The sequence below is a fragment of the Strix uralensis genome, chromosome 8, assembly GCF_047716275.1.
Source record: "Strix uralensis isolate ZFMK-TIS-50842 chromosome 8, bStrUra1, whole genome shotgun sequence".
Classification (NCBI taxonomy): domain Eukaryota; kingdom Metazoa; phylum Chordata; class Aves; order Strigiformes; family Strigidae; genus Strix; species Strix uralensis.
Window position 1 is genome coordinate 24423058 of NC_133979.1, and position 27275 is coordinate 24450332.

General features: G+C 38.7%; 1 protein-coding gene across 7 annotated transcripts; it reads right to left on the bottom strand.

Moving 5' to 3' along the window:
* Positions 1–636: 636 nt before the first annotated feature.
* On the bottom strand, positions 637–27259 carry WDR47 (WD repeat domain 47). 7 transcript variants are annotated; one of them, XM_074876696.1, is made up of 16 exons: positions 27049–27259; positions 25648–25776; positions 20948–21114; positions 19366–19449; positions 18727–18811; positions 16313–17115; positions 13614–13740; positions 11586–11764; positions 11209–11466; positions 10462–10537; positions 8742–8899; positions 5278–5447; positions 4159–4329; positions 3644–3775; positions 2700–2918; positions 637–2029 (listed from the first exon to the last, which is right to left on the bottom strand). In XM_074876696.1, exons 2-16 carry the CDS (start codon positions 25762–25764, stop codon positions 1887–1889), a joined length of 2889 nt encoding a protein of 962 aa, XP_074732797.1. In that variant the 5' UTR covers positions 25765–25776; positions 27049–27259; the 3' UTR covers positions 637–1886. The 7 variants fall into 7 exon arrangements, with proteins under 7 accessions (XP_074732797.1, XP_074732798.1, XP_074732796.1 ...); XM_074876697.1 differs by having other exon boundaries at positions 13617–13740; positions 27049–27258; XM_074876695.1 differs by having other exon boundaries at positions 13617–13743; positions 27049–27258.
* Positions 27260–27275: the final 16 nt, after the last annotated feature.

The following is a 27275-nucleotide window of genomic DNA, read 5'->3' on the forward strand; positions in this document are numbered from 1 at the left end:
CGCGGAGCAGCCGCCGGCCCCGGGAGGAAGGCAGCCCGGGGAGCCGCCGGAGCGGAGACACGGCCACACCACCCGCACTGCCAGAGAAAACAGCAGCAACTCCCAGGGATTTAGTCCCCTCCCCTTTCCCGGCTGGTACAGGGATTTTCTTACTTATCTTCGTCTACAGTTCAAGGCAGAATTCTGGAAAAATACTTCCCTTTATGAATACAAGGGAACCTAAGAACAGTGCACAAACACAGCAAGAGCCTAGGAAAGAGAACAATAGATGTAAAACTAGAGCCTCTATGGAAGAAGCAAGCTGAAATAAAATTCATGTAAGCAAATAACATATTGAAGTAGGTGTAGTGCTAATTAAAAATAGTCTGCGAGGACAACTGGAGGACAGAATAGTCTGAAGTCACATTTTCCTCCAAAGGATTAAGATCTTAATCTGCGTGACCAATATAGAAAAACAAACATATTTTCTGCTCTGTGCTACTGTGTTACTACTTACCACACTGCAACGTCACAGATACCTGGAAGCAGTACTAGAGAGGTGAAGTCTTTTATCATTCTAGGCATACAACAGATTTTGATGTACAGTTTAAGTATCAGAATTAAACACCAAGAATGCAAAGCAACAGATGAGACAGCTGCAGGTGTTGGAGGTCTTTATTGAGATTATAGCACAGATACACTTCTATAGTTACCTTTCCACTTTTATACAATAGTTAAAAATGCTTGCTACAGTGCACATATAATTTAGTAACCAAGAGAATCCAAAACTTAACTGCAGTTCAAATAAATAAATAACCTAATGTTTAAGGTTTATATTTTAATAAGGAAAAGGAACTGTACAATATGAAAATATAACAATACATAAACATTAGAATCTAAAGTTTTGTAGAAATAAAACTGCAATTTCCCATACATAAACAGTGCAAGAAATAAAATTCAGATAAGCTTCTGAACTGTGAAATTCCAACAATTCTTAAATTATCATGCAGACATAGCATTTTAAGCCATGCTGGTTTCTATTATAGCATTAATGGTATCCCTTTTACTTGAAAAACTGATAGCCATTAAGCTCACTGTGACAACTGCTGCCAATCCACTCTTTTCTACAGTACATTATACACAGAGGTATTCTGTTGCATTCAAAAAGTAAAATATTACATGTTTCTACAGAAGAAAAAAAAAATCAGTATTTTACTTTTTCCCCCTCCAACATGTTAGCTTGTTCAAAACTATGTCATGTAGTAAAAACAGCAACATTTCCCCCAGTTTAGATGAAAAAAACCCCACACTATATAATGGACCATAATCAAGATGTGGTTACTGCCTAGTCACCTTTCAAGTTCAGAATTTATTACTGAAAAAGTTTAAATGGTGGAGATGTTATAAAGTTTGACCTCTTGTTGAGAAGTGATGAATATAATAAACCTGAAAAAACAGTGGAAGTAATTTATCTTTTGTGTGTGTGTGTAACTAGTTTACATACAGACTTGAAGTGTTGTTCAACTTAAGTTTCTATATAAAATTCTCATTGAGGCAAAGACCAAGGAATGCAATTAATACCAAACTGTAAACACGTCATTCATATTACTCTGAGTGCACATCGACAACATAGGAGTTCTCCTCAGACTTTGGCAACAAGACTAGGTCACATAGGTCACAGCAGCATGAGTTCACATGGAAGACTGAAAGCACTGCAAAAGAACATACTAAAAACACCAAGACCTCCTAGAAACCAGAAAAATCTGTGACAAGTGCCCCTCCTCTTGACAAGACACTCTTCTGCTCAACTGCTGCTTTCTCAATGCCTAATTATTATTATTACTTGGTTTTTACAGTTCTGTAGTCTCAGGTCTCTGTGCTTTAGCTGCATAGGTTGCCTTTGCACTCTAGCCATTATAAGTCCAAAGAGTTACAGTTCTGTCTGCAGAAGATGACAAGAAGGAAAGATCTTGTGTGTGCCATCTGCATTGAATAACTTTGTCCTTGTGCTCTCCCACCACCATAAGAGGAAGCTGCTTCGTGAGGTCCCCTATGGCAGAGGAACAGAAATCATTAGTCAGTTCATGAATTTATATCCCAGCTCTTTGGCTTTTTGAGGTGGGTTTTTCAGTGGTTTGTTGTTTGTTTGTTTAGTAAAGCTTACATATGTATTTCACCTTATGAAGCATACTTGACCCCTCTCTCTCTCTCACACATACAGAGCATAACACAAGGCCCCAGTGTTTTGGTTTCTAGGCATTACTGGACACAGTACAACTTTAAAATACAGGTATTCAGAGTTTAACAGTCCAAGAAAATCAAGTCAATTAGATATTCCCAGTATCTTATTTCTTCTTAACTCCTCCCAATAAAAATAAGCATCATTATTATTATTACACTTTTTTTAAAAAAGGTCAGTTTTAAGAATGCTGCCTGAAAGCAATGGCCATCTCATCGGGTAACACTGTTAACTACTTTTTATCATTAGACCCTCCCATCCAAAACAAGATTTAGTTCACAGCCTACATTGTTAGCAACACAACTAGCCAATTGCAAACAGCCATGATCACATTTATACACGTTTCAAACCCTTCAAAGCTCTACTATTTTTCCCCCTTTTAAACTAAAACTTGATCTTTGAACCAAGTTCTCTTACAACTTCAATATTAGAAGCACCAAACTGAAAGCGAACCTAGTATCCTTTGTAGGATGTTTGTTACCTTGCAAGTCTGTCACCTTTATTTTCATATCATATGATCCTGTGAGCAAGTAGTGTGCCCCTGGCGAGAAGCGAACAGAACGAACATCACTGGAATGAGGATGATAGCTCTGCACCATTCGTCCTCCTCGAATATCGTACAACATACAGCTAGAGTCCTCTTGTCCTGTGGCCAGGAGACGACCACTAGGATCAACAGCTACGGAGGCTACAGCACTTCCTACAGGAGAAAAAAAAGCCCAACACACACACATTATACTTACGTACCTTTATCCAAATAGCCAACAACTTTTTTTTAAAACAAGAACAGACATTGTATAAGAATACCAAATGCTGGCCTTACATTTAAGGTGAACATACCTAGCTACTGTTACCTTAAAATACAAAAATTTTTATGTTCTAGCACTTAAAACTCTGAAGCCATAGGTCACATAGGAACGGTAGCAAAGCCACTATTAAAGCTGCATGAGAAAAAACCACCTGTTTCATCACAGCAAAGTAATTCGTTATGAAATAAAGAATAATGCAAAGAATCCCCCCCTATTTATTGCTCCCCAAAAGTTTAAAGAAAGGAGAACCTGAACCCAAGTGATTCTCAAGAGTCCTTTTACAGATTTCTATAGAGTATGTTAACGACCTGCAAAAATGTCTGCTCCTTCCCACCTTTCCCTTGATTCTGAAACAGTTGTGTCTTGTTTTATTTTAACATACTTGGAAGTGTCTGTTTGAAAGTCACAAGGCAAAAAACTAGCCAACTTTTGAAAAAAAAAATTACTTAAAAAAACCCAATCAAAACACACAGGTAAAGATACCTTCACAACTTCTTTTAAAGTCAAGCTGCCATTCTGTGATGCAAAACCCCCTTACATTCACTCTATACTGCTTAGACATCTTTAAAATATATTTTTATGCAAGAATGGTCAGAAGCACAATAGCAGGGCTTACCTGTTCCATGAAACGTTGTTCCCACAACACGAACACAGCTTGGCACTCTCAGATCCCAGAATCTTACAGTCTTGTCTTGGGATCCAGATGCAATCATCCAGCCACTCCATGTATAAAGTGCTAAAATATGACCTGTGAACAGGAAGACTTCTTGATTTGATCAAACACCATTATTCAGATAATATTACAATTCTGATTATATTTTCGCATCCAGAGATTGAACAGCTCTATGGAAAACCTGCAAGTTGCATAATCTAAAATGCCAACAGTGTAAGGCAATACCCAGCTTTGCATCTTCTCTGGAATGAAGCATACATTCTCTCCATTAAATCAACACCCAACATATTTAAAAACAAACACTCCCTGCTTCCCTCCAAAATACCTCAAGAGCATTCTGGAAAAAAAAAAGTCTTGCTAGAAAGAAACACAAACATTAAAAAAAAACCAAAATCAAGAACTTATTAGAATATAATACAGACTTAAAAAGTGCAAGAGAGAAACAATAACATACATACCAGTGTGACCACTTAGGGCATGCAGGCCTTGTCCTCGCTGACAATCTGTTGTGTAAATATTACAGTCCCCTGCCCCAGCACTTATTAAAATAGCACCACCACTTTCTGGGCCTTCCATAAAAGCAAGGTCTCTGATTGTCCCATCGTGCATGCTGAACTCCAAATCTGGTCCTAAAATAATTTAAAAATCAAGGAACAAAGTGAGGCATACTGTGTTTAGTACTGTTAGTGCTGCAACCTTTAAAGCAGCTACAGTGATAATACAGAGTATTGTAGGCAAGGGTGAGTATACTACCAAGTATAAACACTGTTGTGCACTTTTCATAGAACACACTATTTCAGTTACTAGAGTTCAAATAAAATATCTAAAAATCTTATTTTTGAGTGTTCCTTGAGCTTCCTACAGTTCCTAAAGCGTTGCTAAATGTATGCAGACCATCTCCACAGGCAATACCAGCCAAGATTTTTAGACTAGTTATTTCTTTTTGTAAACTATGGTAAACTAAAGAGGCTTTCTCTGCCGGGAGAAAAGGATCACTGAGAACACTGAACCACACAGGACAAGGTAGCTTAAGTTTAAAACAGGAAAAATAAGAGCCATATGCGGTGTATTGATTTGGAGGGTTGGGCATGCAAAATAGTATCTGCTAGGAGAGAATCCTTAGACTTCTGTGACTGGGAAGAAGATGGCAGAACTAGACAAGAAAAAGGGGAGCTGGAAGTGGAAATAAATGCCTACTGACAGTCAATAACAGTGGTGGGTAAAAACATCTGGTTATTTTACCATATGTAAAAAACCCCCCCCAAAACCAACCCAAAACAAACCAAAAACCAACACCCCAAGCCTACCAGAAGACAGCACAATACCAGAGAGTGTTGCAAAACAAAACCAAAATGCAAACAAACAAAAACCCAAACAAAACCCAAAAGATAATCCCTAACCCCTCAGTGGCTCTTTGCTAGACAGAGACTACAGTGATGGTGAAAGGGAAAAGACACTAAAGTATTAGAATAAAAATAACAAAACCTATTAGCTACACAATCAGTGTAATTTGTACGGTTTTGCCAAATATTGGAAAATAATTGAAAATAAATTCTTTAAATACACACACATATTACCTGTTGCATTACAAGTGTCTGCATTAAAAGGCAGTACTTTCACATATTTATCATTAGAACCAGTAGCTAACAGCTGTCCACAGGGACTCCAGGCTACACAGTAGATTGATCCTTTATGATGCTTGTTCCTTTTGAAGCGAACTACAGGTTGTTTAGGAGCATTATAAGCACTAGAAAAAAAAAAGAAGAAAAATACCCAATTTCCTTGTATTTTTAAGGAAAGTAATGTATTCTAAAATGAAAATACTGTTTTTCTATTATTTTGGATAACATGAAATACATATGACTGTTTCTATTGAAACATATACATGTGATCTAAGACAAAACAAAAGGATTTTCTCCATTTCGTTTTCCCAGTTTTTCTTCATCTTCCTATTCTATCTGTGACGGGACATGCAAAAAGAACTTACATGGTCCCTTCATCTATAAAGGGTTGATACAGAAAAAATAGAGTAACTACCTCCTACATACAATGAAACCTTAGCCCCAGAGTACTAAATTGGTAGGATTTTTCTTTATATTCTTCATACTTCAACAAATTGATCCTGTGGCCACTCTTGAACATGCTTGAGTTCAATTAAACAACAGTAGGCCAAGAAAACTCCTAAGGCACACACTACCTATGGTAGTACCCAGTGCAGCTGGCACAGCTAAAGGCTGGGACTGAACTATCAGGCTGCAGACTGGGAAATCCAGATTCCTGAAAGAAGAAAGCAGGAAGGTGTTTCCCAGCCACCAGACAATCCCTAACTGGGGATTGTGTTTGGTACGACAGGGTAATTATATGACTGGGCTCCATATACTTGTGTTTGGGGCTGTTGTTGTGCCTAGTAGTACTATAACAGTAAAAACTGAAGCCTGCTGTTTTATCCAAAAAGTTGCTGCCTATGCCATCCTTGCTGTCAGAATGAGTGGGATTCATCAAACACTTAGAGTGGTTAAAGGATCAGGAAAAACGCTTCTGTGTTAACCCTACCTGGGAAGACACAGAAAAGTGTTGTCTTAAGTCAAGCAGTGTCTCCTCTTTTTGTTATTTATTTTTATTTAATGGATAAAAACATACAACAAAAGAAGAAACTCATACATGTTCACCATTAAGAGCTGTGCACTGGATATTATTTGTCAAATAAAGAGACTCCTAAAGTGTCACTCATCTACTAGAAAATCTAATGCAGCAGTCTGTGCAAGAAAGACACGTTCACCATTATATGTTAATGCAGGAATCTTCACAACATCTAAACATGCCAGACATTCTTATTTCCAAAACCATATCAGCTTTACACATGGCTGAAATAAAAGGAACAGTGCCACTGATGTACATTTCCTCTATTTCAATTAGCTTCCTACCATGTTATTTCTCTGTTCCCAGAGCAGGAAGTAGTCAAGTGCTTAAGATAAAGTACTGCTGTATCTAACTCCAGCAACATTCACTCCAGTAACATCAACAATAGAAATTCAACTAATTAAATGGCTGTTGAAAAATTCAGAAACATACTATAAATACTTGAACAAAAAGAGGCAGAGAGAAAAAAACAGAAGACAATCATCTATTTAAAAACTTTTGAGATAAACGTGGCTTTAGTAAAGATCACTAAAATAAATCTACATGGAAGCTAATTTTATTTTGTTGCCAGAGAAGAAATCCATGACAGACTAGCCTAAATCAGGATCATCATTCAACACAAACTACAGAGCTTCCTAAACGGCCTAATGTCTTGTATCACGCTCAGAGTTTGGATTCACAGTTTGTTAAGAGATGGAGGCAGCAGCTGAGAATCACTGGCTTTGTCAGGACATGAGAGCACCTGTCCAGCACAGAGACCACATGCTGCCAATCAACTGCGTGAAAGCACTGTGATTATTTGAGCAACATCTGCAGAATTGTCATGTGTATCTATCAGTGTTTAAACTCAAACATGTGAAAAACCCCGCACTATTATTATACCTTTAGAGAAAGGAAAAAAACCTCCACAAACCCAATCTGTCCTGAATCATACATCGGTTTGAAGGACAATTTTTAAAACTTAAAAAAGTCCTAACAGAACTCTGATGTACAATTAAACAACTGCTATTTACCAGATATTCTACACGATTATTTTGAAAAACATGAAAAATTTTGAATGAGTGTCTAGACTCTGGTTGTTACAAAGATTAGAATATCTTTAGAATAACGTAATCTCTCTGCTGACGTCCCATTGTGAAATGTTTTTGGCAGACTGTAAGCATAGTGAAAAAAAGTAAGAGGAAGTTCAGAATTAAGGAAACGTCAGTATTCCTTTCATATCCAGATGCACTATGTCACTTGTCACATCAGATCGTGCACTGTAACTAGACACTAAGGCTGCAGAGTCAAGCCAACCTTTTCCAATGGTTAGAATAACAAGTTGCGCGAGAGCAGACCATAGATAGCCAGTAAAGAAGCATCCATTCCACTGAAAACGTTCTGCACTCTTTACCAATCAAGAGGCTGTCTGGGCTTCAAGTCCAGCAAGTCAGCTTGTATTGGGTATTGCAGAAATCAACTTTTTTTTTTTTTCATACATTGGCAATAAGTATTTTGGAATTAAACTTCAAAGGCTACCTTACTGATGATATTTTAAGGAGAAAAAAAAAACCTGATTACTTTTTGAACACTATGGAAGCCTGAACACGGAGTCCTAAACTGAGAAGGTGTCCCAGATAAAGTCACCGCGCATACTTGTAGCTCTTTCTGAAATTGTGAAGTTTTAGATGTCTGCACTTCCCCTACTCCAAGAAAATACCTTAACTAGAGCAGAGACAAGGAGATTGTTATTGAGATGGCAATATTTATTTCCAGGTCAAAAAAATATTTTCCCCCCTCCTATCAAAAAAATAGGAGAAAACAGAAAAGATGAGGTATGCACAGGAAACCACAAATAGAGCTTTTCCTGTCAAGGAACAAAAGAATCAGGAAAAGAGTGTTTATAGTAACAATAGGCCATAATAGACATGCTCTGTCAAATTCTGCTGTAAAAGTTTAAGAGGATATTGCTTTTTCTACTGTTAAGACTGTCCTCCTGCCAGAAACTGCATCTCATGAAGCCCAACTTGTGCTGGCTTGGGATCTGACACATGCTTTCTCCCACTTTTACATCTGGAATATCAAAACCAGAGGCCATCACAGTAAAGACAGAAAAGCCCACCTGCTGAGACAAAAATAACACTTTTATAAGGAAAGGAGTGGTATTGGTAGCAACGCATCTTGCCAGTAATGGAAGTGAGCAAAAATGCAGCCCACAAATACATAAATTCTTCAGCAGATCATCTTATTTTTGTTTAGCAGTTTAGGTTTCTAAGTAGTGCAATGCTCTCCTTAGAAACCTAAGCTGCTAAACAAAAATAAGATGATCTGCTGAAGAAGGTATGAAATGTACAGATACCAGTAGCTGCAGGAGAAAAGTGCTATGACACAGAAAAAGAAATGATTATTCAAGCTTTCTTACCTTGGGTCAATTACTTCTGGATAGGCACAAACTCTCAAAGTTTTAGAGTTGGAGCCAACAGCATACAAACTCCCACTGGGATGAAAGGCTACAGCTCTGACAGCTTGTGTGTCTTCTAGAGTATTAATGCAAATGAACTGCTTTTTTGATTTGTCATCCTGCGTAGAAGGATAACAGTCAAATTAGGTTCTGCAGCATAGAACTGGACATTTAGAAGTGGATGCAACTGTTTTGCAGAATAATGTAAAACTACTGTACCAAAGTATTAATAAGTAGCAGCACCAGGCTAAACTATTCAAATTACAGAGTTGTAAAGCAACGTCTACTCCACATCAAGGAATAGCATACTTCAAACAGTTCTTTTCTTCAACTCACTTTTACAGCTAACATTAGATTAATTTTCCTCATTCTCCCTCCAGGCTTCCAAGCAGCTTTTCTTCTTCTAAACAGCCCATCTCAGATGCATGACATTACAGTTTATTTCTGTATAAACACATTTGAACTGTGTGAAATTTGCAAGGGGAACAAAGCTGCATTTTTAGGGAAAACAGTCCAAGTCATGAACACAGTTTATAAAACAAATATAATACCAAAGAACCAGCTTTGCACACTGTAGATAACACAAAGTTATCATAAAATGACACTGAGCTTCATTACATCATCCTCCTGACAACTTCATCGCCACCTTTCTAAAAATTTTGATTTTTATTTATCTAATGCAGAACTTTGGAATGTACTTATTACGAAGTTATTCTCCTAAAGTTGGGCCACACTGACTGAAGTCCAACAATCAGTATTTCAACCTGGAAAACATAAAACAATGGCTGTAAAAGACATCCCACTGGAATCTGTTGTCCAAGGAGAAGCTGAGACAGCTGGGCCTGTTTGGCCTTGAGATCAGAAGGGCTTTTCAGGAGGGGTGTATGTGTGTGTAAACCTCATCAGTGTATATAAATGTACCTGACAGGAGGAGTAAAAAAATGGAGCAAAGCTCTTCTCAGAGAAAGGACAAGAAGCAATGTACACAAATTGAAATAGAGGAGATTCTACAACTACCTGAAAGGTGGTTGCAGAGAGCTGGGGATGAGCCTCTTTAACCAAGTAGTAAGTGATAGGACAAGAGGTAATGGCCTCAAGTTGCGCCAGGGAAGGTTTAGACTAGATATTAGGAAGTATTTCTTTACAGAACGGGTTGTTAGGCATTGGAATGGGCTGCCCAGGGAGGTGGTGGAGTCCCCATCCTTGGAGGTGTTCAAGAGGTGGATTGACACAGTGCTGAGGGATATGGTGTAGTTGGGAACTGTCAGTGCTAGGTTAACGGTTGGACTAGATGATCTTCAAGGTCCTTTCCAACCTAGATGATTCTGTGAGATTCTGTGAGATTCCATTTAAACTTTTTTGTTGCTTTAAAAACACTATGAGAGTGGTCAGACCTCAGGTTGTCCACAGAGGTTTTGGAGACTCCATCCTTGGAGATACCCAAAACCTAACTGGAGCTACCCCCAATCAACCTGCTCTCATTGACCCTTCTTTGAGCAGTGGGTTTAGACTCAGTCTCCAGATGTCCCTTTCAACCTCAATAGTCCTGTGATTTTGTAGGTACTGCATCAACTAAAGTTTATTTAAGTATCTGTTAACAACGAGAGGATGTTACAATACTTATGATTCAATATTGAATCTTGTGAAAACACAAACTGTAAACGACAAAAAGAAAACTCACCTCATCACCTCTTGTCCTACTTGAATTCCCTGAAGAGTCTTCCAACTGTGGCTGAGTGACACCATGTTCTGATACACTGTTTTGATTTGGTGAAGAGTTTAAATGCACAACACCACAGAAAAAAAAAAGGCAGAGACAGATTTGTTTATAAGTATTTTTTGGACTGAAGTTACAGTTGCAGTCATTCTCAGAACTGATTAATTGGTGTGAACAAGCATTCTTTATCATTACACTATTATTTTTACAAGGGGTTGCTGTTTTTGCAGTAACTTCAGGCACTAAACAATTGAATGCAAGTTAAAAACATTTGTTTTCATCCATAACATACATATGTATACACACACGTGGAAGAATGGTTGTTGCTTTCAGGTCAACACTACCTTTAAGTTAACAGAAGAAATCTAGTTTCCATTCTGCCCTGCCTCTTTCTCCACCTAGTTTGTATCTCGTAAAAAACTAATAGAACACAAAATAAACAAGAATTATGCATATAAAATGGAATAAAAAGTCTGAAATTAAAAATAAACATTAAATGTAAACCATAACAAATAACCACTATTTCTCATGTGTGCTGTCAAAAAAAAGATTTTGTAATCCCTACAAAAATATATAGAAAACACTCATCAGGAGAGAAATACCCCTATTCAATGACAAATTCATTTGATAACTAAAAATAAATACAAAGAGCTACTCCTACAGTGCTAACAGAAGGGTATCTCCAGTCCTGAACAGTCTCAAATAACTTACGTTTGATTCCCCTGTACAGGTGACTCTTCAGGAAAGGGTATCTGATTAGCTGATCCACGCTTTCGAGGAGTGCTTGTATTAAGATTTGGGCTATCAGCTGTTATCCTCTGACTAGCATCTGAAGGTGCTGATGTAAAATTACTTGCTGGATTGGCAGATGCATTCACTTTGCTCCCATTACATTGCTGGCTAAGTGTTTGCACATCATTTCCAAGACTGTCCATACCTATATTCAATTCTCCCAGTTTCTGGATAGATCTAATAACAAATGACAAGGAAAAAAAAAAAAAAAAAAAAGAGACCACCAAACCAGGTTATTATGAGAACTTGAGAGGGGATAGAGTGGGTGGAAGGAGAATCAACAAAACCCTCCCAACCTGTTAAGAAACTGTTCAGTAAGATTCTGTTGCTGGTCAGCTCCATCTTCTTGATTTACACCTCCTTCCAACAACATTTGCTGGTACAACTGTCGCTGTTGCTCCTTCTGTTCTAAGTGCTGCTGGTAACGTAGTCTTTGTCTGTAATATTCCTGAAACTGCTCTGTTGAATCACGAAGCTAAAAAAATGATAATTACTGATGAAAATGAAATAGTTAATTGTGCTACTTAACCTAAATATTCACTTTCTGGTTCGTTATTTCACTGCAGGCATCAAAAGGCCAGCAGATTCTCCTTTGAGGAGCAGTGCTTTCATTCTTCCATAAAACCAGATACAATTTACATGTTAAAAAAGGAAATCACTGCCAGCCTGTGCTATTCACTGTTGAAGTAGTTCTGCCGTAATTCAGGAGGGGACTCCCCTTCCCTACAAAGCTTCCAAAGTATCACTTAAGAGCAAAATGAATAGGTGATTGGAAACTGAAAATAAACATCAGGAAACAAATGTAAGCTACATGACATATTACAAGTCATATTTTCACTACAAATTCTCTATTTTCTGCCATGTTGACACTTCCCTGCCACCAGTCTGCAGAGCAAATTTACCTCTCCCAGTAGCCAACCTTCAAGTGGTCTACCCAAGCGCTACATCTTACTTTTGAAATTGGTGCCTTGTTGATACATGACTGATACTTGTTTGTTGCAATTGGAGTCAATCCTTTGATCCTTTGAATTCTGTGTCATTATTACTCAAACTAAGACCTAAACCTAAAATACGTTGCCCAGATGCTCTATTCCGTAACAATGTAAAAATAAAGCTATTGAAAGAAACTTACATTAATTTCTCACTTGCACAGGTATATACATATACCACTATAATGTGGAAAACAAGGTGAAATTGGACTGGGTACTGCATTCTTTTCTACTTGTGTATAATAGTCTGGCCAACATCCTCACCTACAGCACAGCATCTCCTGTCTTCATTCTCTCCTACAAATTCTGCATCCGTTTTTTTGCCTTTGGAAGCCTGCTCTGTTCCATGTCTAGCTAAGCTCTTTCCTCCCTCCACTTATTCCCAATGTGCATACACAATACTGCTGCAGCAGAGAAGTTACTTGGCAAAGTCCTTGATGGGAGTGAAGTTCTCAAGTTTGAAGGACTTGGTTAATCCTCCAACAGGCCCCATTGCTTCACTCAAGTCTACAAGAACATAGCCCTGTCAAGTCTAGACTGGTTTTCAGTACCACATAGATGTCATAAGCCAAGACAAAGTTTACTTAAAAAAAGAAAAAACAAATATCAAACTGAAGTCCGCAAACAAAACAGACTGCATACTCAATGTTATTCATCATTACTGAATTAAGAGACAGATATTTAAAACTGTGGAAAAAGAATAGAATAGGTAACTGTTCATTGTTTCCTACTGAATTTTCCCTATATTGCTGTTAAGGAGAAAAAAAGGAAAAAAAAGGATAGTCAAGGCACAGGCCTTCAAAGATGAATCCAAAAAAAAGGTTATGCTATTGGATTCTGAACAGCAAAGATAGAATTATCCAATTTTAATGTGTGTTCCAGGCAGAAAATGATGTGAGATGACCTTTCAAACTTGGTGTTAACACCAAAAATTGCAGGCTACATACCAGATTCCTCACTGAAACACTTAAGGGGATTCTTAAGCATTGTTTAATCCAACATCCAACATTGCTGGCTTTGAGTACTGCAAAGCTTTTTTTTTTTTTTTTTTTTTTTTTTTTTTTTAAGATATCTACAACAGTTTAGCAACACTGCTGATGTGAGAAGGCACATTAATCAGCTGCATTACAGAGTTAAATGACAGCAGAACTTTATATAATGGGAAAAAAGAGAGTAGTTTCTTACACAAGATGCAATATGGTATTTTCACTACAGTAAAAACAAGATTGAAAGCAACCCATTGTCACGCATGATGTTCTCAACACAAAGGCAAATCATTATGAAGTGATCAGAACACAGCTCAAAAGGCCTCATTATTTTTAAACAAACAACCACTACCTCATTCTTCTCTTGTTTGGCTGATCCCTGACTCTGTGATCCATTAAGTGGTTCATTTTCTGGAACCGAACTCTGGCACAAAGTCTCACTGCTGATGGGATGCTGTGGCTCCACGGGAGTATCACTTCTTGCAGTAACATGGAAAAGAGGAGAAGCTTAATTGAGAAAAATTAAGAGTGGAAAATCCCCCGGTAAGTAGATAAAGATAACATTCTAGAGTAAAATCTGATTAACACAAGTGTGCAAACTACTTAAAGCACATAAAACTTAAGATATTGCTTAGGAAAAAAATGCAATTTGCAATGGGTCACTAAAGAAAACAAAACCCCTAACAAACAAAAAGCACAGTCAGTGTGCTTTGTTCCCACATTTTCAAAAAAGCCTTACCACTATGGGGTATCCAAATTCCATGTTTTCTATCCCTACACCCGAACTATATACCCTTTAACTAACAAGTTATTCAAGATCTCCTATTTCCAAAAGCAATTATGTGCACGGAATGTATCGGATATGCTATGTGACTCATGTCTTCTATAAGGTATTAGTTTAATTACCGTTACCAATCTAAATTTAAACTATGTTTAACATCCATTGGCTTGGACATTTCCTGAAAGTGCTACAGAGGAAAATGTTTATATCAGTTTTGTTATTCTTGTATGATATAAGTATTTCTGCATGGAACTCTTCCCAAAATGCGTTAGCAATCAGTAAGTACGGAGAACACATTTAAAGCCTTGGATTCCTATCTTCAGTTTTGCCAACTTAAAGTCCTCTTTACTCAGCAACTTGAAGCAAAGCTCTTTAAGAAGTTACTTTAAACTTCTGGGGTATCTCTGTAAAATAACAAAAGTAACTTAGCTGACTGAAAAAGACAAGCAATTGCTTGCTGAATACAACTTATAAAAGAAATACAGTATTTCTGCCATGTGCAAGAGGAAGCAAGGGCCAGATTTACATAAAGCTCAGCTTCCCTGCTTCCACCCTTGCAAATATTGTTGTTTCAACTGGACACATAATCTGAAGTTGGATTTTCTTCTGAAAAATGAAATGCCTTCTTTAAAACTATGGGTCTGGCCCCTTAACCTAATTCTAACCTTCAAGAAATGTATTAATTAATGAAAAAACATGTTAAGAACTATAAGCTTCATTTAACATCACATGAAAAAGCTGACACAAAGACTAACTGCAGCAATTTTCTGCTTCATTTAGCCCACAAGATAACTCTATTTGTGCAGAATTATTCCAGTACACTAATATTGAAAAGGGAAACAACAAGCTTTCAAGAATCAGTTTTAACCTTGGACCCTGGGCTACGTGCACAAATATTAAGGTTTGTGTATACAGATTGGTAAAATTACAGGATTCACAATTCATTAGTATCTTCAGGGTACACTTTTAGAGAAATGTAACACAAGGGATACTTCCCTAAGACTTAGGCTATCCACAAAACCTCCAGTTGTGAAGATGCTGGTAAAACCAGAGATTTAAACTGGATAATTTAGAATCAAACAAAACAGCTCCTTTCAAGATAAGCATTAAGGTAATGTATTAAAATATACATTACTGTCAACATTTCCATTATCACTGGTGAAATGACATCAGTATGATGACGTTTGTTTCCTTTTTCTTGAGTTCAGTTCCAGATGCTCTTTATCTTAACACAAGATACAGAATTTTGCTCTAAGGCAAAACTAACAGTGTCAGCAACTACAGCCAGGATTGAACACCACAGCTCTAAAAGTGTCCTCTGCTGGCCATGCGCCCCACTGCAGTGAGTTACCCATCCGGTTCTCTAAGAGCCAAAAAAGCTGGCAGCTGCTTTCTAGAGAAGCATGGATATAACACTTAGAAAGGGGCAGAACTGCCGATCAAAATAAAGGCCAAGCAAAAACATGATGATAAGGTCTTAATTGACAAATACGATTTCTCCTAGTTACCAGGACTTTTGTCTTAGATGGTAAACAGTGCAAAGTTTTGATACAGTCTTTAGTTCTTAAGGAAGGAGAAAAGTCAGTTTTGCAGTCTACATTGTATTAAAAGAATTTATTAATGGCATTCACTGCTATAATAACCCATATAAAAACATAATACATTCAACCGTCTTATTCTGATGTGGTTTGGAAAAGGGTAAGTAAATATTTAAGCGGAACTACTATTGTAACAATTGAAGCAGTAAGAGGACTGCTACAATAACAGCATATAGTGATTTCCACTGACCTCATCGGGACTATTTCCATATGTAAATTTTTGAAGTATGCTTAATCATTTACAGTGTCAGGACCAAAATTTACATACACTTGAGGACCAAACGGAATGGGGAAGGAAGATGGAGTTACAGCTTTCCACTGTCTCCATTTATTAATCTGGAATGGAAGAATTCAGTAATACTGAACACAAATCTTAGCTAGACTCTACTACATAATCAGAGCACATTTGTGCTCTGCACTAGGATTTCAGTTTTAAAAAAGTCCAGATTGAATCCATAAGGCTCAAAACCAAATATGAAAGTCTACTTTGATCATGAAAGTGTAAGGAAGAAAACACCTTCTATACAGGGTTTTAATTATAACAGAATTTAAACAACGGAATTATGTTTCAATGGTACAGTCATGTTCAAAGTTACAATGCAGGTAGGAATCCAGTCTTATCAAGTGCAAGGTAAGCCAAGGTAAAAATAAAGCTACAGTTGCGCTTACCGCTCAGGTGACTCTTCAAAAATGCTGTGACACTCAGTGTTCTCAAGCATGAGACTTCGGCTGAGGTTCTGTACTCCTGGGTAATGGAAATTAGCAAAGGAGTGTGACATAGGAGAAGTTTTGGTCCCAAGGTCTGTGACTCGCTTATCATGATTTGTTAATCCACATGACAGCCCATCTAAGGCAGGATTTAAGGAGCGGGTCATGTAAGCATCTGCTGATTGAGGCCGTCTCATTGGGGATGATGGATAAGGAGAAAGTTTGCTGATGAGAGGTGTCAAAAGATCAGCATATGCAGCTTTTGTAGGCTTGAGGAGTTTATCAACATGAATATTAAGCATCTTCTGTTCAAAAGCACAAGAAAAAACAGTAGCTGGTAGATTCTGCAGCCATGACAATAAGCTAAGATCCAAGTCATCACACCCATTACCACACAAGAGATCGATGCCCAGCAATACTTCACTTTCTGTGATTTCTTCTCCTGTTGCTTTACTCTGACAGAATTCCACACAACATTCATAAAGCAATCCCTTCATTACAAGCTGAAATAAACGATTGTTACTTGCTTTGAAGCCAGCCTCACTCAGTTTCCTATCGGCAGGAATAAACTCTGCCACCATGACGCAGGCTTCTTCAAAGCAGTGAACCCGTGCAGTGCTGGGATTCCAGTCCTTGAATTCTGCGTGGTTGGTCAAGCGAGGCAGCGTCAGTAGCAAGCAGAGCTTACTATAGTCTTCCTTAGAGGGACAATATTCTTCCAACGCATGTAGGCACTGTACAGCCTCTCGCATTGTAAATTCCAGCTACAGAAATATTAACATGAACAGAGTTGTTTGCAGTACATGTGTTTCTACAATAAAACAGTCAGTTGAAGAAGAGCAGGCAGTAGCGGAATTTCTCCACTATCTTTCCTTTGTTACTATTACTGTTTATATTTTAATTAAAACAGCATACAATACAGAGTCTGAAATTGCTGATGCAAATGCAGTAACAACAGAGCCAAATTCCCAGACGCCTTGACTTCCTAAAATCCCCTGCCCAGTCCCATTTTCTACAGATCTATGGAACTTTCTCATGTCACTGCAGGTTTGATAGGCTTAAAATTTTAAATCTGTAGCTAAACAGCTCCACTTCTATTCTAGCACTGAAAGTTACTTCCATTCTCAAAGCCAACTGACTTACTTTCCCCTTTTTTTATTTTATGAAAAGCTACTGGCATAAGTTATAAGGCTTGTACATTTCACTAGTTTACAGTGATCAGCAACTTGGAGTGACTTTTACAGTTCAAAATGTTCTCAGAAGATCAGACCTCCAAATGAATAGAAGGCTTTAGTAAAAAGCTTGTTAGCCAAAAGCCAAGAAACCATGTTAAACACATAATTTGGTATTTTTAGTTACAAAGATTTAAAAAAGAGTAAAAACCCTGACTTACCCATGTTACCTAGGATATGCTCGATAGAGTAGCCTTCCATCCAGAACATGCCAAGATATTTGGTAACATTCAAAACAAAAAATAAAGGATATATCTGCATTTTTTTTCTTCTACTGCTATCTATCAACAGTATACTGATTGAGAGATTAGAGGAATAGTACCCCTTTCCTTTACAACTATAAAGACAGACTTACTTTTAGCTTTCTCTACACTGTCAAAAGAAGACCCTGCAGTACAATGTATATGTAATGGGACAGAGAATTAAAATCAATTCAGTTTGGAAAATGAAATCAATTGTCTTAAAACTACCAGCATTCTTAATTTTTAATTTCATAACATTGTTGTCTTAGAAATTTGGTATTCCTGTTTTATCAACATAAACGAAAAACCCTAATTAATTTCATAATCTGCACACCTTCTTTGCCAGTTTATGTTTCTTTCCATATTGAAAGCCTAAGTTCACAACTCGTGCCATTTGCACATTTAACTGAATCAGTCCTTCGTGAACACATCTGTTCCCTCCAAAGAAACAACTGTGTCCTTTCTCTATAAAAGCACAGAAATTAAGATTAACTCAAATCAGAATCTTTCACCTGGTCCTGATTGTGACAATAAATTTCTGTGATTCTGAGACTTGCTTCAGAACACTTTCGGGGAAAAAAAAAAAAAAAAGAAAGAGTCCTGCACTTTAGCATAATGGCCTGAAGTAAATCCCAGGATCAGGACCACAAACATGGCCTGTGGTCACTGATCTGTGCTGCTAAGTTTCGAACGACCCATGCATGCGCAATTCTATTTGAGACCTGGAGCCACATTCATTTCCAGAAGATATCAATTATTTTTTCCCATTTTTTATGAAACCATTTGGTAACAGCCAGAATTTGTTTATTCAGTGCTGGGAGCTTCTGCTCTGCCTTTAATCAGAATATCTCAAGAGGCTTCCTGACAACAAAAAACCACCCAAACCAAAGACAATTCTTACATGCTGAGGCTCATCTTCTGCTGACATCGCATTGTTTACACATAAGGCTTCCAAGAACTTCTGCTTCATTATAATGTAACGAAATCTGCAGGTGAGAAGTGAAATACTACACATCTTGATCCAGTAGCTAAATACTCTTTTAGAGACGAGCAAGGTATTTTACAGCAAATCTGATTTAGACATAGAAATTGCAATTACAAGGAACTCTGATGTGAAATTTTAACAAACTGGTAACCACAAAATTATTTTTTAACAGGAAAGTTATTTTTCAATTATTGCTTTCAGAAATATTACTTTAAAAACATTAGACACTAATAAGAAAAAAGTATAGCAATCATACTTATTTCTTGAATGGAAATATGACAGAGCAGCTAACTGTAAAAACTATAAAAATAGTACAACATATATCATATTGCTAAAGAGTATGGCAAATGAAAACTCATTACAGACTGCGTGCACATATTTTTTATAGTTTAAGTTAAAAAATGCATGCACACACTTAGGAACTGTATACAGGTTAGAAAAAACCAAAAACTAAAGGCGAAAAACTTAGAACTACTGCTTTCATACACAATACTTAGAAATTCATGTATTTTCCACAACTCAAAAAATTGAACTCTGACATACATTCTATTTTACCTTTTCTTGTCGAATTTTTCCATACATTCAAGAGGCTGGATAAATTGAAGAACCTCATCCCACTGACCATCAAGAATCAATTGCCTAGAAAAAGAAAGAGTTACCCCTTCAGTTTCACTGGACAAGAACATCCTTCCTTCTAAGTAACCAGCTCATTTAAACACACAACAGGTGATCAACCTGCTTTGAAAAGTTACACAGTGCACAGATGCCGAGATGACTCTCTGACATGACTAGTAATAGGAACAAAATCCAAGTCCTTTCTCAATATTTTGTAAGAATAACTGCATACTGGAAGGATTACTTTTAAAGGCACATCCAAAAGGACAAAATGGTCCTGTGTCTCCTACTTCACCTATAATTCTCATTTAATAAAAAAAAAAATCTTACTTGAAGAGTACAAATAAATATATTGATTCAACAAATACATCCTGAAGAATGAAAGTGAACTTAAAAATGAGTTAATTTTAATTGCATAAATATTGCTGGGCCTATTTCATAATGGGGGGTGGGAAAACACACAGCTCCCATATTAAGAATGAAAGAGCAGCAGCTTGGCAGAACTATGCCAGCACAAGAGCTCCAAGACCAGTGGGCCAGACTGCACAGGTGGATTAGTTTCGTTTCTTCACACTCTCATTTCACAAAGAGTTCTCCATAAAAGGCCCAGATCTACAAGGGGTGAGTTTCTCATTAGATGTATACTGCAACTAAGCTAAAAATGAAACAAACAAGTAGCATTAATAACTTTAATCTTTAATTCTTCTTGAATTTAATTTTATTCCAATATCCGTAATATTAATCAAAAGGATGCGAGGTGAGAAATCTTCTTCAGTGATAAAATAGTTTTTGATGTTTTAAGAACAGCTGGATAAATTATTTTGTCATGCTTCTACAAAGTTAAGTACTTTGACATGAAATAGAAAACAGCAATGCTAAAAACTAGCATGCATCTACATACAGTGACTCCTTTTAATAATTTTGAGGGCATTATCCTGAATGGTAAATAAAACCAACTCTCATACCTTGATGACAGCAGAGACTCCTTTCATATCGTTAAATTTAAGAGAAATCTAGGTATTATTTTGAAATGCAGATAATATTTTTGGGGAGAATCTTTGGAAACCACTCCATTCATCTCAGATTTTAGCACTAGAATATTGTCAAAATACTTTATTTATTTTAGAAGTCAATAAACTACACATTCAGTTTTGTGTGACATGGTAAGCAGATAATAACACATCACTGATGCCAACAGATCTTGTTCACCATCCTATTTCTGCTCACATGCTTTCCTTGACTTAACCTGCACTGCCACTTGTTAAGACTCCTTCCCACTTGAATTCATTAGCATGCCAGAAAATGACCAAGTTAAAATGAATGAACAAGCCAACAAAAAAAATCTAACTCAGCCTGTATTAACTTCAGAGCTGGAACACGATGCAGGGCTGGAGCACAGAACTGGGGTCCGAAGAAGCAGACGAGGGTATAAGACCTCCGGTTTAGTGGCATGGGGCTGCCCACAGACCAACTGTATGTTTTCATAGATGTCGTATTGAAGCACGAGAGAAAGAAGTCCTACCTTAGAAAAAGCATGTCATCTGAAAACAAGCCATTAATGACCCCACTTTCTTTCTCAAGTGCCAGCATACTGATATGAAGTTTCCTTGAGTTCAGAAAATCTAGTATTAGTTTAATTATTTCAGCTTCTTTAACATTCACTGTTTCTTCAGCCGTCATGATGGCAGCCTAAAAGGGAAGAGATAATTTTAGCTATGATCGATATCTTATTTTATGCTTGGTTAACAAATGTTGGCTACTAAAAAAAATCAAAATACAGGTTTTTAGAACAGAACATTGCAGCATTACAAAAATTAAATAGACAGATTACAAAATTAATTTTAAGAGGTTGATTATGAAGCCACAATTAAGACCTAATAATGCACCTGAATCTTTTTTGTCCTATGCATATACTGAGGATAAACAAATCTACCAAGAAATCAATCCTTCTGCAGTGTGAAAATATTGTACTTACCAAGTCTGCAATATTAAAATTCTCCTTTCTGAAATGCAAACAGTGAAGTTCAAAGAGCGTAAAAGTGAGCCAGTTACTGTGTCATTATCTAGAGATCTTCTATACAAACTTAAATGTTTCTAACACATACAAAAAGCACAGCACACTAAAAATGCAGTCTCTTCCTACCCCATTTCTGAAGTAGCGTATGACAATTAAGCCAGGGGTTTTCACTCTTTCTTCATAAGGACACCTATTTCTGTCTATATGCTTCATGAAGAATCTAAAGCTTCAAACCTAAGGTGATCTAAGCCAGTTTGACCACCGACTGCCAGAGTCCCACTCACTCATCTGCCACCAGCCATGTGCTCCTGGCCCTTCCTTCGCACTCCTCACTTTGTCACTGGGTTAGCTTTTCCACCAACTATTGTGGTGAAGTGGCTCAGCAGTTTAATGATCTCTCCAGCCAGCAGAAAGGAAAAGTGGGAAGATGCAGCTGGGGCAGTGAGAGGCCAAGGCCATGGCTGCCAGCAGTCAGCTCGTTTAAAACCCCCATGGATGCCACATCTAAGCTCCTTTGCAACACAATTCCTCCAAGGATATGAGAGTTGTAGCATGTACTTTTCTTAGGAAACCTAAAATAAATTCTGCTTCTGGCTAAGTCTTGCATGGTTCCTTAAGTCTGACAAAGTAGAAGCTGTTCAACTGGTTTTTTTAAAACCTTAAAAAGACTTTACAGCTGTAACTCCCAAGCTGATCTGCTGAAAACTATCTGGGGATGTGGGGAGAAACCCTGTAACCCTGCCAAGCCACGTAGCATTGGCTCATCAGGAACTCTTCAAAAAAAGCTAGCAGCTACAAGAATGCTATTTCACATCAGGAAAAATTCAATTTAAGCCCATGTTACTGCAGAAAGGGGCAGTCCCTCTTCTCACCTCTGCACTCAGCCACAGGTCCCCAGCCACTTCATGGCACCCACAATGGAGCTGTATGGTTAGCCAGATCACTCCTCTGATCCAGGCGCTAGTTCAATGTTTATTCACTCCCTGGACACAAGGAACTGACAGAACTGTACTTTCTGGCAGTAGCAAAGTCTGAACCTGACTTAAATTGATGATGGGAGTGCACCAAAGAACAGAAGAAGCAAGTACCAGAGAATAACCGTCAGCAGGAGGCAATATCCCCAGGAACAAGCAGAGACAGTGGAATAACAGGGATCAGAAAAATTAATAAAGGCAAGATGTCCACAGGAATAGGTTATAAGCTAAAAGTGCTCCCACTTATAATTCAAAAGGGGAAATAAAAATACACTTAACTCCTGCACACAGCCATTTACTTAGGCAGAAATCTAGCAACTACACAACCAACCACAGGTGACGCAGCTCCCAAGACAAGCTGTAGAGATGATGCAGCCTCCAGATACGCTGGCCTAGGACAACTGAAGCCCATTAGCTAGTTATCTATCTCATATTAGGAAAGATGTACAGAGGCTGGTAATAAGAAATCAAACAACAGATATAAGTTTGAATAAACCAAATAAGACACTCAAAGTATTAACAAGAAATTAATTATTTACCCGAAAACAGGGGAAGAGACAAATACTGCAGTGAAACTTCTCACTGATCATCATAAACCAATGCTAATGAACTTGAAGAGATACAAAAAATTCGGCATTACTAAGAGGGGGTTTTGTACTACATCGTCTGAATCCCCAGGTTTTCCATCTTCCTCACAGTTGTACGCCAACTTTTTTCCAAGTAAGTTTTTGCCAGAACTAGGAAAGCATTTGATTATAGTAGCATAGCTTATTTTGGAACAACAGAGACCTAGTTGTGCCAGATGAAATGGCCCAACTTCTTTTTAAAAATGGCTGCGCCTAATTCTCATTTTAGTCACAGAAGACTCCAATCACCAAGTATTTTGATGGGTCTCATGAAAGACACACCCAGAGACCATGTGCCCACTCTCAGCTAGTAAAGTCAAAGGAAAAAATTAAAATCTGGCTTGCAGAATGCTTTGCTGCAGGAAAGAAGGCAGATAGACACACAAATCCAAAGCTAGAACCTGAAACAGTGTTAAGATGTAAGGAAAAAGCATCTTTCAACAACTTCCCCTTTTGGCAACTGGATATGGATTTTTGGTCCCAGAGAAAAATTCAACCCTACCCTTATACACTGAAAGAAAAAAAATCAACACAAATTTAATGAGCAGTTTAGTATTAACATCTTAATTCCCAGCCACACCTAATGCATTTGCATTTCTCTTATGTTTTATGGCACTGGTGGTTTTTCTATAAAACAAATTAACTTCCTTGCCAAAAGACAAAGTAAAATTTAAGCAAAGCTATACTGAGACTACCCATCAGAAAACTACTGGAAAAACTCAGACTTAAGACTCTCTTTGAAAAAAGGAACACCAAGTCCAGCTTTCTTTTCAACTGGATCTACTAGACTCAAGTCTAAATGGGAAGCCACCCGACATAGCTTCAAGATGGTCTCAAAATTAATTATTTATATATTCTATTGATGGAAAAATGAGCATAATCCTCAGTACACTGCTTAAGAATACAGCTACATTAAGTAAAATCTAGCATCAGCAAGAAGTTGGCTTCCATTTCCATTGTAGTTTTAAAAACCCAGGTTTGTCCTGAACATAACACTTTATTTACTTTATTTATAATGTCCATATAAATTAGGATAAAGGATGATCAGCACATTCCATATATGATATGGGAACAGTAACAGCACTTTGGGGGTCCTGTTAAGAAAAACGTAATTTCTGAAGAAGAGTCAAAGTAGACTGATAATCTCAGACATTAACAATATTATGAAAATATTTAGTGTGCATTTGCTGTCAGAGCAACACGAATAGCTAGAAAAGAATGGTAAACCTACTAGAGAAGATTTTCACGTAATTTATGATTTTTTAGGATGATGAGCTTAGACGTCTCTTATAAGCATTATACTGTCAAAATAACAAGCAGCACTGTAACACCATAATGAAATTATAAATATACACAGACTTATGCATCACCCCCTATGAAATACACCCGTTTTTCTGACATTCAGTGGTGTGTGTGTATGCGTACAAATAATAATAATAACTAAATAGTAACAACAATAATGCAAAGAACAGCAGGGAAACTCAAGATTAGAGATCAAGCTTCATCTTTGGTCCATCCCACCATATGGCATTCTGCCAGCACATATGGCACACAACATCACAATCTGATCAGCTCAAGCACTAATACTCAAGAATGATTGAACCACAGCCTTCGTTTGAGGTACAAATGAAAGTAAATGAGTATTAGAGCTTAACATTCCAGGTGCCTTCTACCAACCAGGTTTTTGCTACCACCTTTTTATCTTATCCAGTCTTTTCAGAACAGCACTTTTCCACAACTACCCTCCTTCCTTTTCTCTTGTCCATTCCCCCTTATTATCTCCCCCTAGTTCTGTATTTAAATTTGCTTTCCTCCTAATAAATCTACATCAAGAAAAAAAACCCAAGTTATTGCCACAAACCTGGCATATGTTTTCTCTGTAGCTTCAATGGACAAGACGTCCTCTAAACAAGCTCGTTGAAACATAGACTACCTACTCCTAAATTTTCCACAGACAGGTTTCACTCCTGTTCTTACTCATGTTCTAATAACATGTCAACAGCAAGAATCTTCTCATAATGTTATAAGCATAGAAAATAATTATTTAAAAAAATAACCACTTAGGCATATAAATATACTATTTCAGGAAAATGTTTCTAGACCTGCAATGTCTAAAAATAGTGTCTAAGTAGTCTTTCCCTAAGTCACCTCCCTTAGAAGAAATTTAAAATGTATACACATTCACGTGATAGAAAGTTAAAGTAAGGTTTAATATTCTGGAAAATAAGTAAATAGTGAAATTCTAAAATAAGTGTTATACCTATGCTATTTCTCATCTGAAATAGATCACTTGCCAACAGTATATGATATGCATTCACAAAACTGAGCAAAAAAGATAAAATAACTACTCAGAAATACAGGAAAGAAGTATTATAGTTCAAATCTTAAGTGTCATACTGAGAGAGCAGCAATATGTTTAAAGGGAAAAGCGATGCCTAGTTAGAAGTCTTGGTTTGCTGACTTCAATGACAGCTGCAATGCATATCCATAACCTCAGCATCTTGGTGAGCGATGTCACAGAAAAACTGAATGTGAAGTAGCAACACATATTTAAAAAGCTGGCTGGAAGTTATTTCACCTCTTAATCCACCCCACAGTCACTTACATAAGACTCTTGGGCCTGCCCAGAGGCCACTCCGGAGTTCCGCCTACACAGACCCCACGGGGGACTCGGGGCCTGGTCAGTACCTAGTGGCTCCGTTTCTGATGTGCCCTCAATCATCTTCCAGTTATTCTATATCAAAAGAATTTACAAAAAAAAAAAAGTCTATAGGCCAAATTTTTTATTAGTCATCTTCCAGTTATTCTATATAAAAAAAATTTACAAAAAATGCCTACAAGCCAAATTTTTTATTACATTCAATTCCCACAAACAACTGTTAGTGCAACTCACCGACACCCGTTTTACCCTCAGAGATTACACGATCCATTATTTCAAATGAATTATATTGAAAGCAGTAAGCCCTCAATAGAAAACCTTCACCAAACTTTGTAGTTGAACTCTACGATTGAAACATTATTTTAGTCCGATACACAGCAAATAGGTATCCTCTTACATACCAGCCTTTTCTTCCTCACACAGATTTTTCACTGGCTTGCCCTCTCGTAATTCATTTTTTTTTTCACCCTGCTTAGATCAGCTGTTGCTTTAGAGCCACCACAGTAATCCTTATCTCACCAGGCTTTAGAGGTGACCGGCAGAGCTCTGTGCATTCATCAATCCCTGTTACAACATGCACACTCTTTACCCAGAGCATTCTGCATCATGAATGCCAAAAAGGTGTCATTAAATTATGCAATACTTCCATGTTAGAATGAAAATAGAATGCAGAAAACTAAAAAACCCGAAGAAATGGCAGAGATTAGAAAGGAATGCATTTGGACTAAAAAAACCCTCTCTTGCTCCAATTTTTTTTTGCCTCTTCACGTGCGATTCCACACGAAATCCAGCTCTGCTGGTGAAAGGGTTCAAAACAACCGCACTGTTTAATTACACAGCGCCCAGCCTGAATTAGCATTTCGGGAATGTCAGCTCAGCACCAGCAGCCGGCAGGGCCGCAGAGGAGCCGACGCTCCTTTGAAGCGGCCCCGGAGCCAGGGCACACCCCGCCGCCACCGCGCCCGCCCCGCGGCCGGGGCCCGGGCACGCACCGCGCCGGCCACCGCGGCCAGCCCTGCCCGGCCCGGCCCGCCCGGCCCCCGGCCCGCCCGCGGCGGCCACAACAAAGGGACGGCGGCGGCCGGGCGTCGCCGCCGCGCCGGCAGCCGGGGCGAAGCTCCCTCGGCGAGGGCCGCGCAGCACGACCCTGCCGGCACGCCAGGGACGGGCCGCCGAGTGGGGCGGCCCCCGCGGCGGCGGGGCCGCCGGGCAGCACCCACCTCACGGCGCAGCGGCCGCAGCCCCCGCCCCGCGCTGTCCGCCCGCCCCAGCCCCTCCCCGCCGGGGCGCTGCCGGCCCCTCCGCGGCGCGGCCCCCCCGCCCTCCGTCCCGCCCGCCGACACTCACCTGAAGGGCCCGGCGGCCCGTTCGCGCCGTCACCAGCGGGGCGTGAGGGGAAGATGGCGGCAGGCCTCGATGGGCGGCGGGGCGGGCGCGGGCCCGGCAGCGGGGTCTCGGTCTCGGCGCGGCGCGGCTCCCGCTCAGCGCGGCGCTGCGGCTGCCACCCGCCCTCCCCGCGGACTGACCGGCGGCGCCCAGAGCCCGCCCCGCCCCTCCCCGCGCCGGGGCGGGGT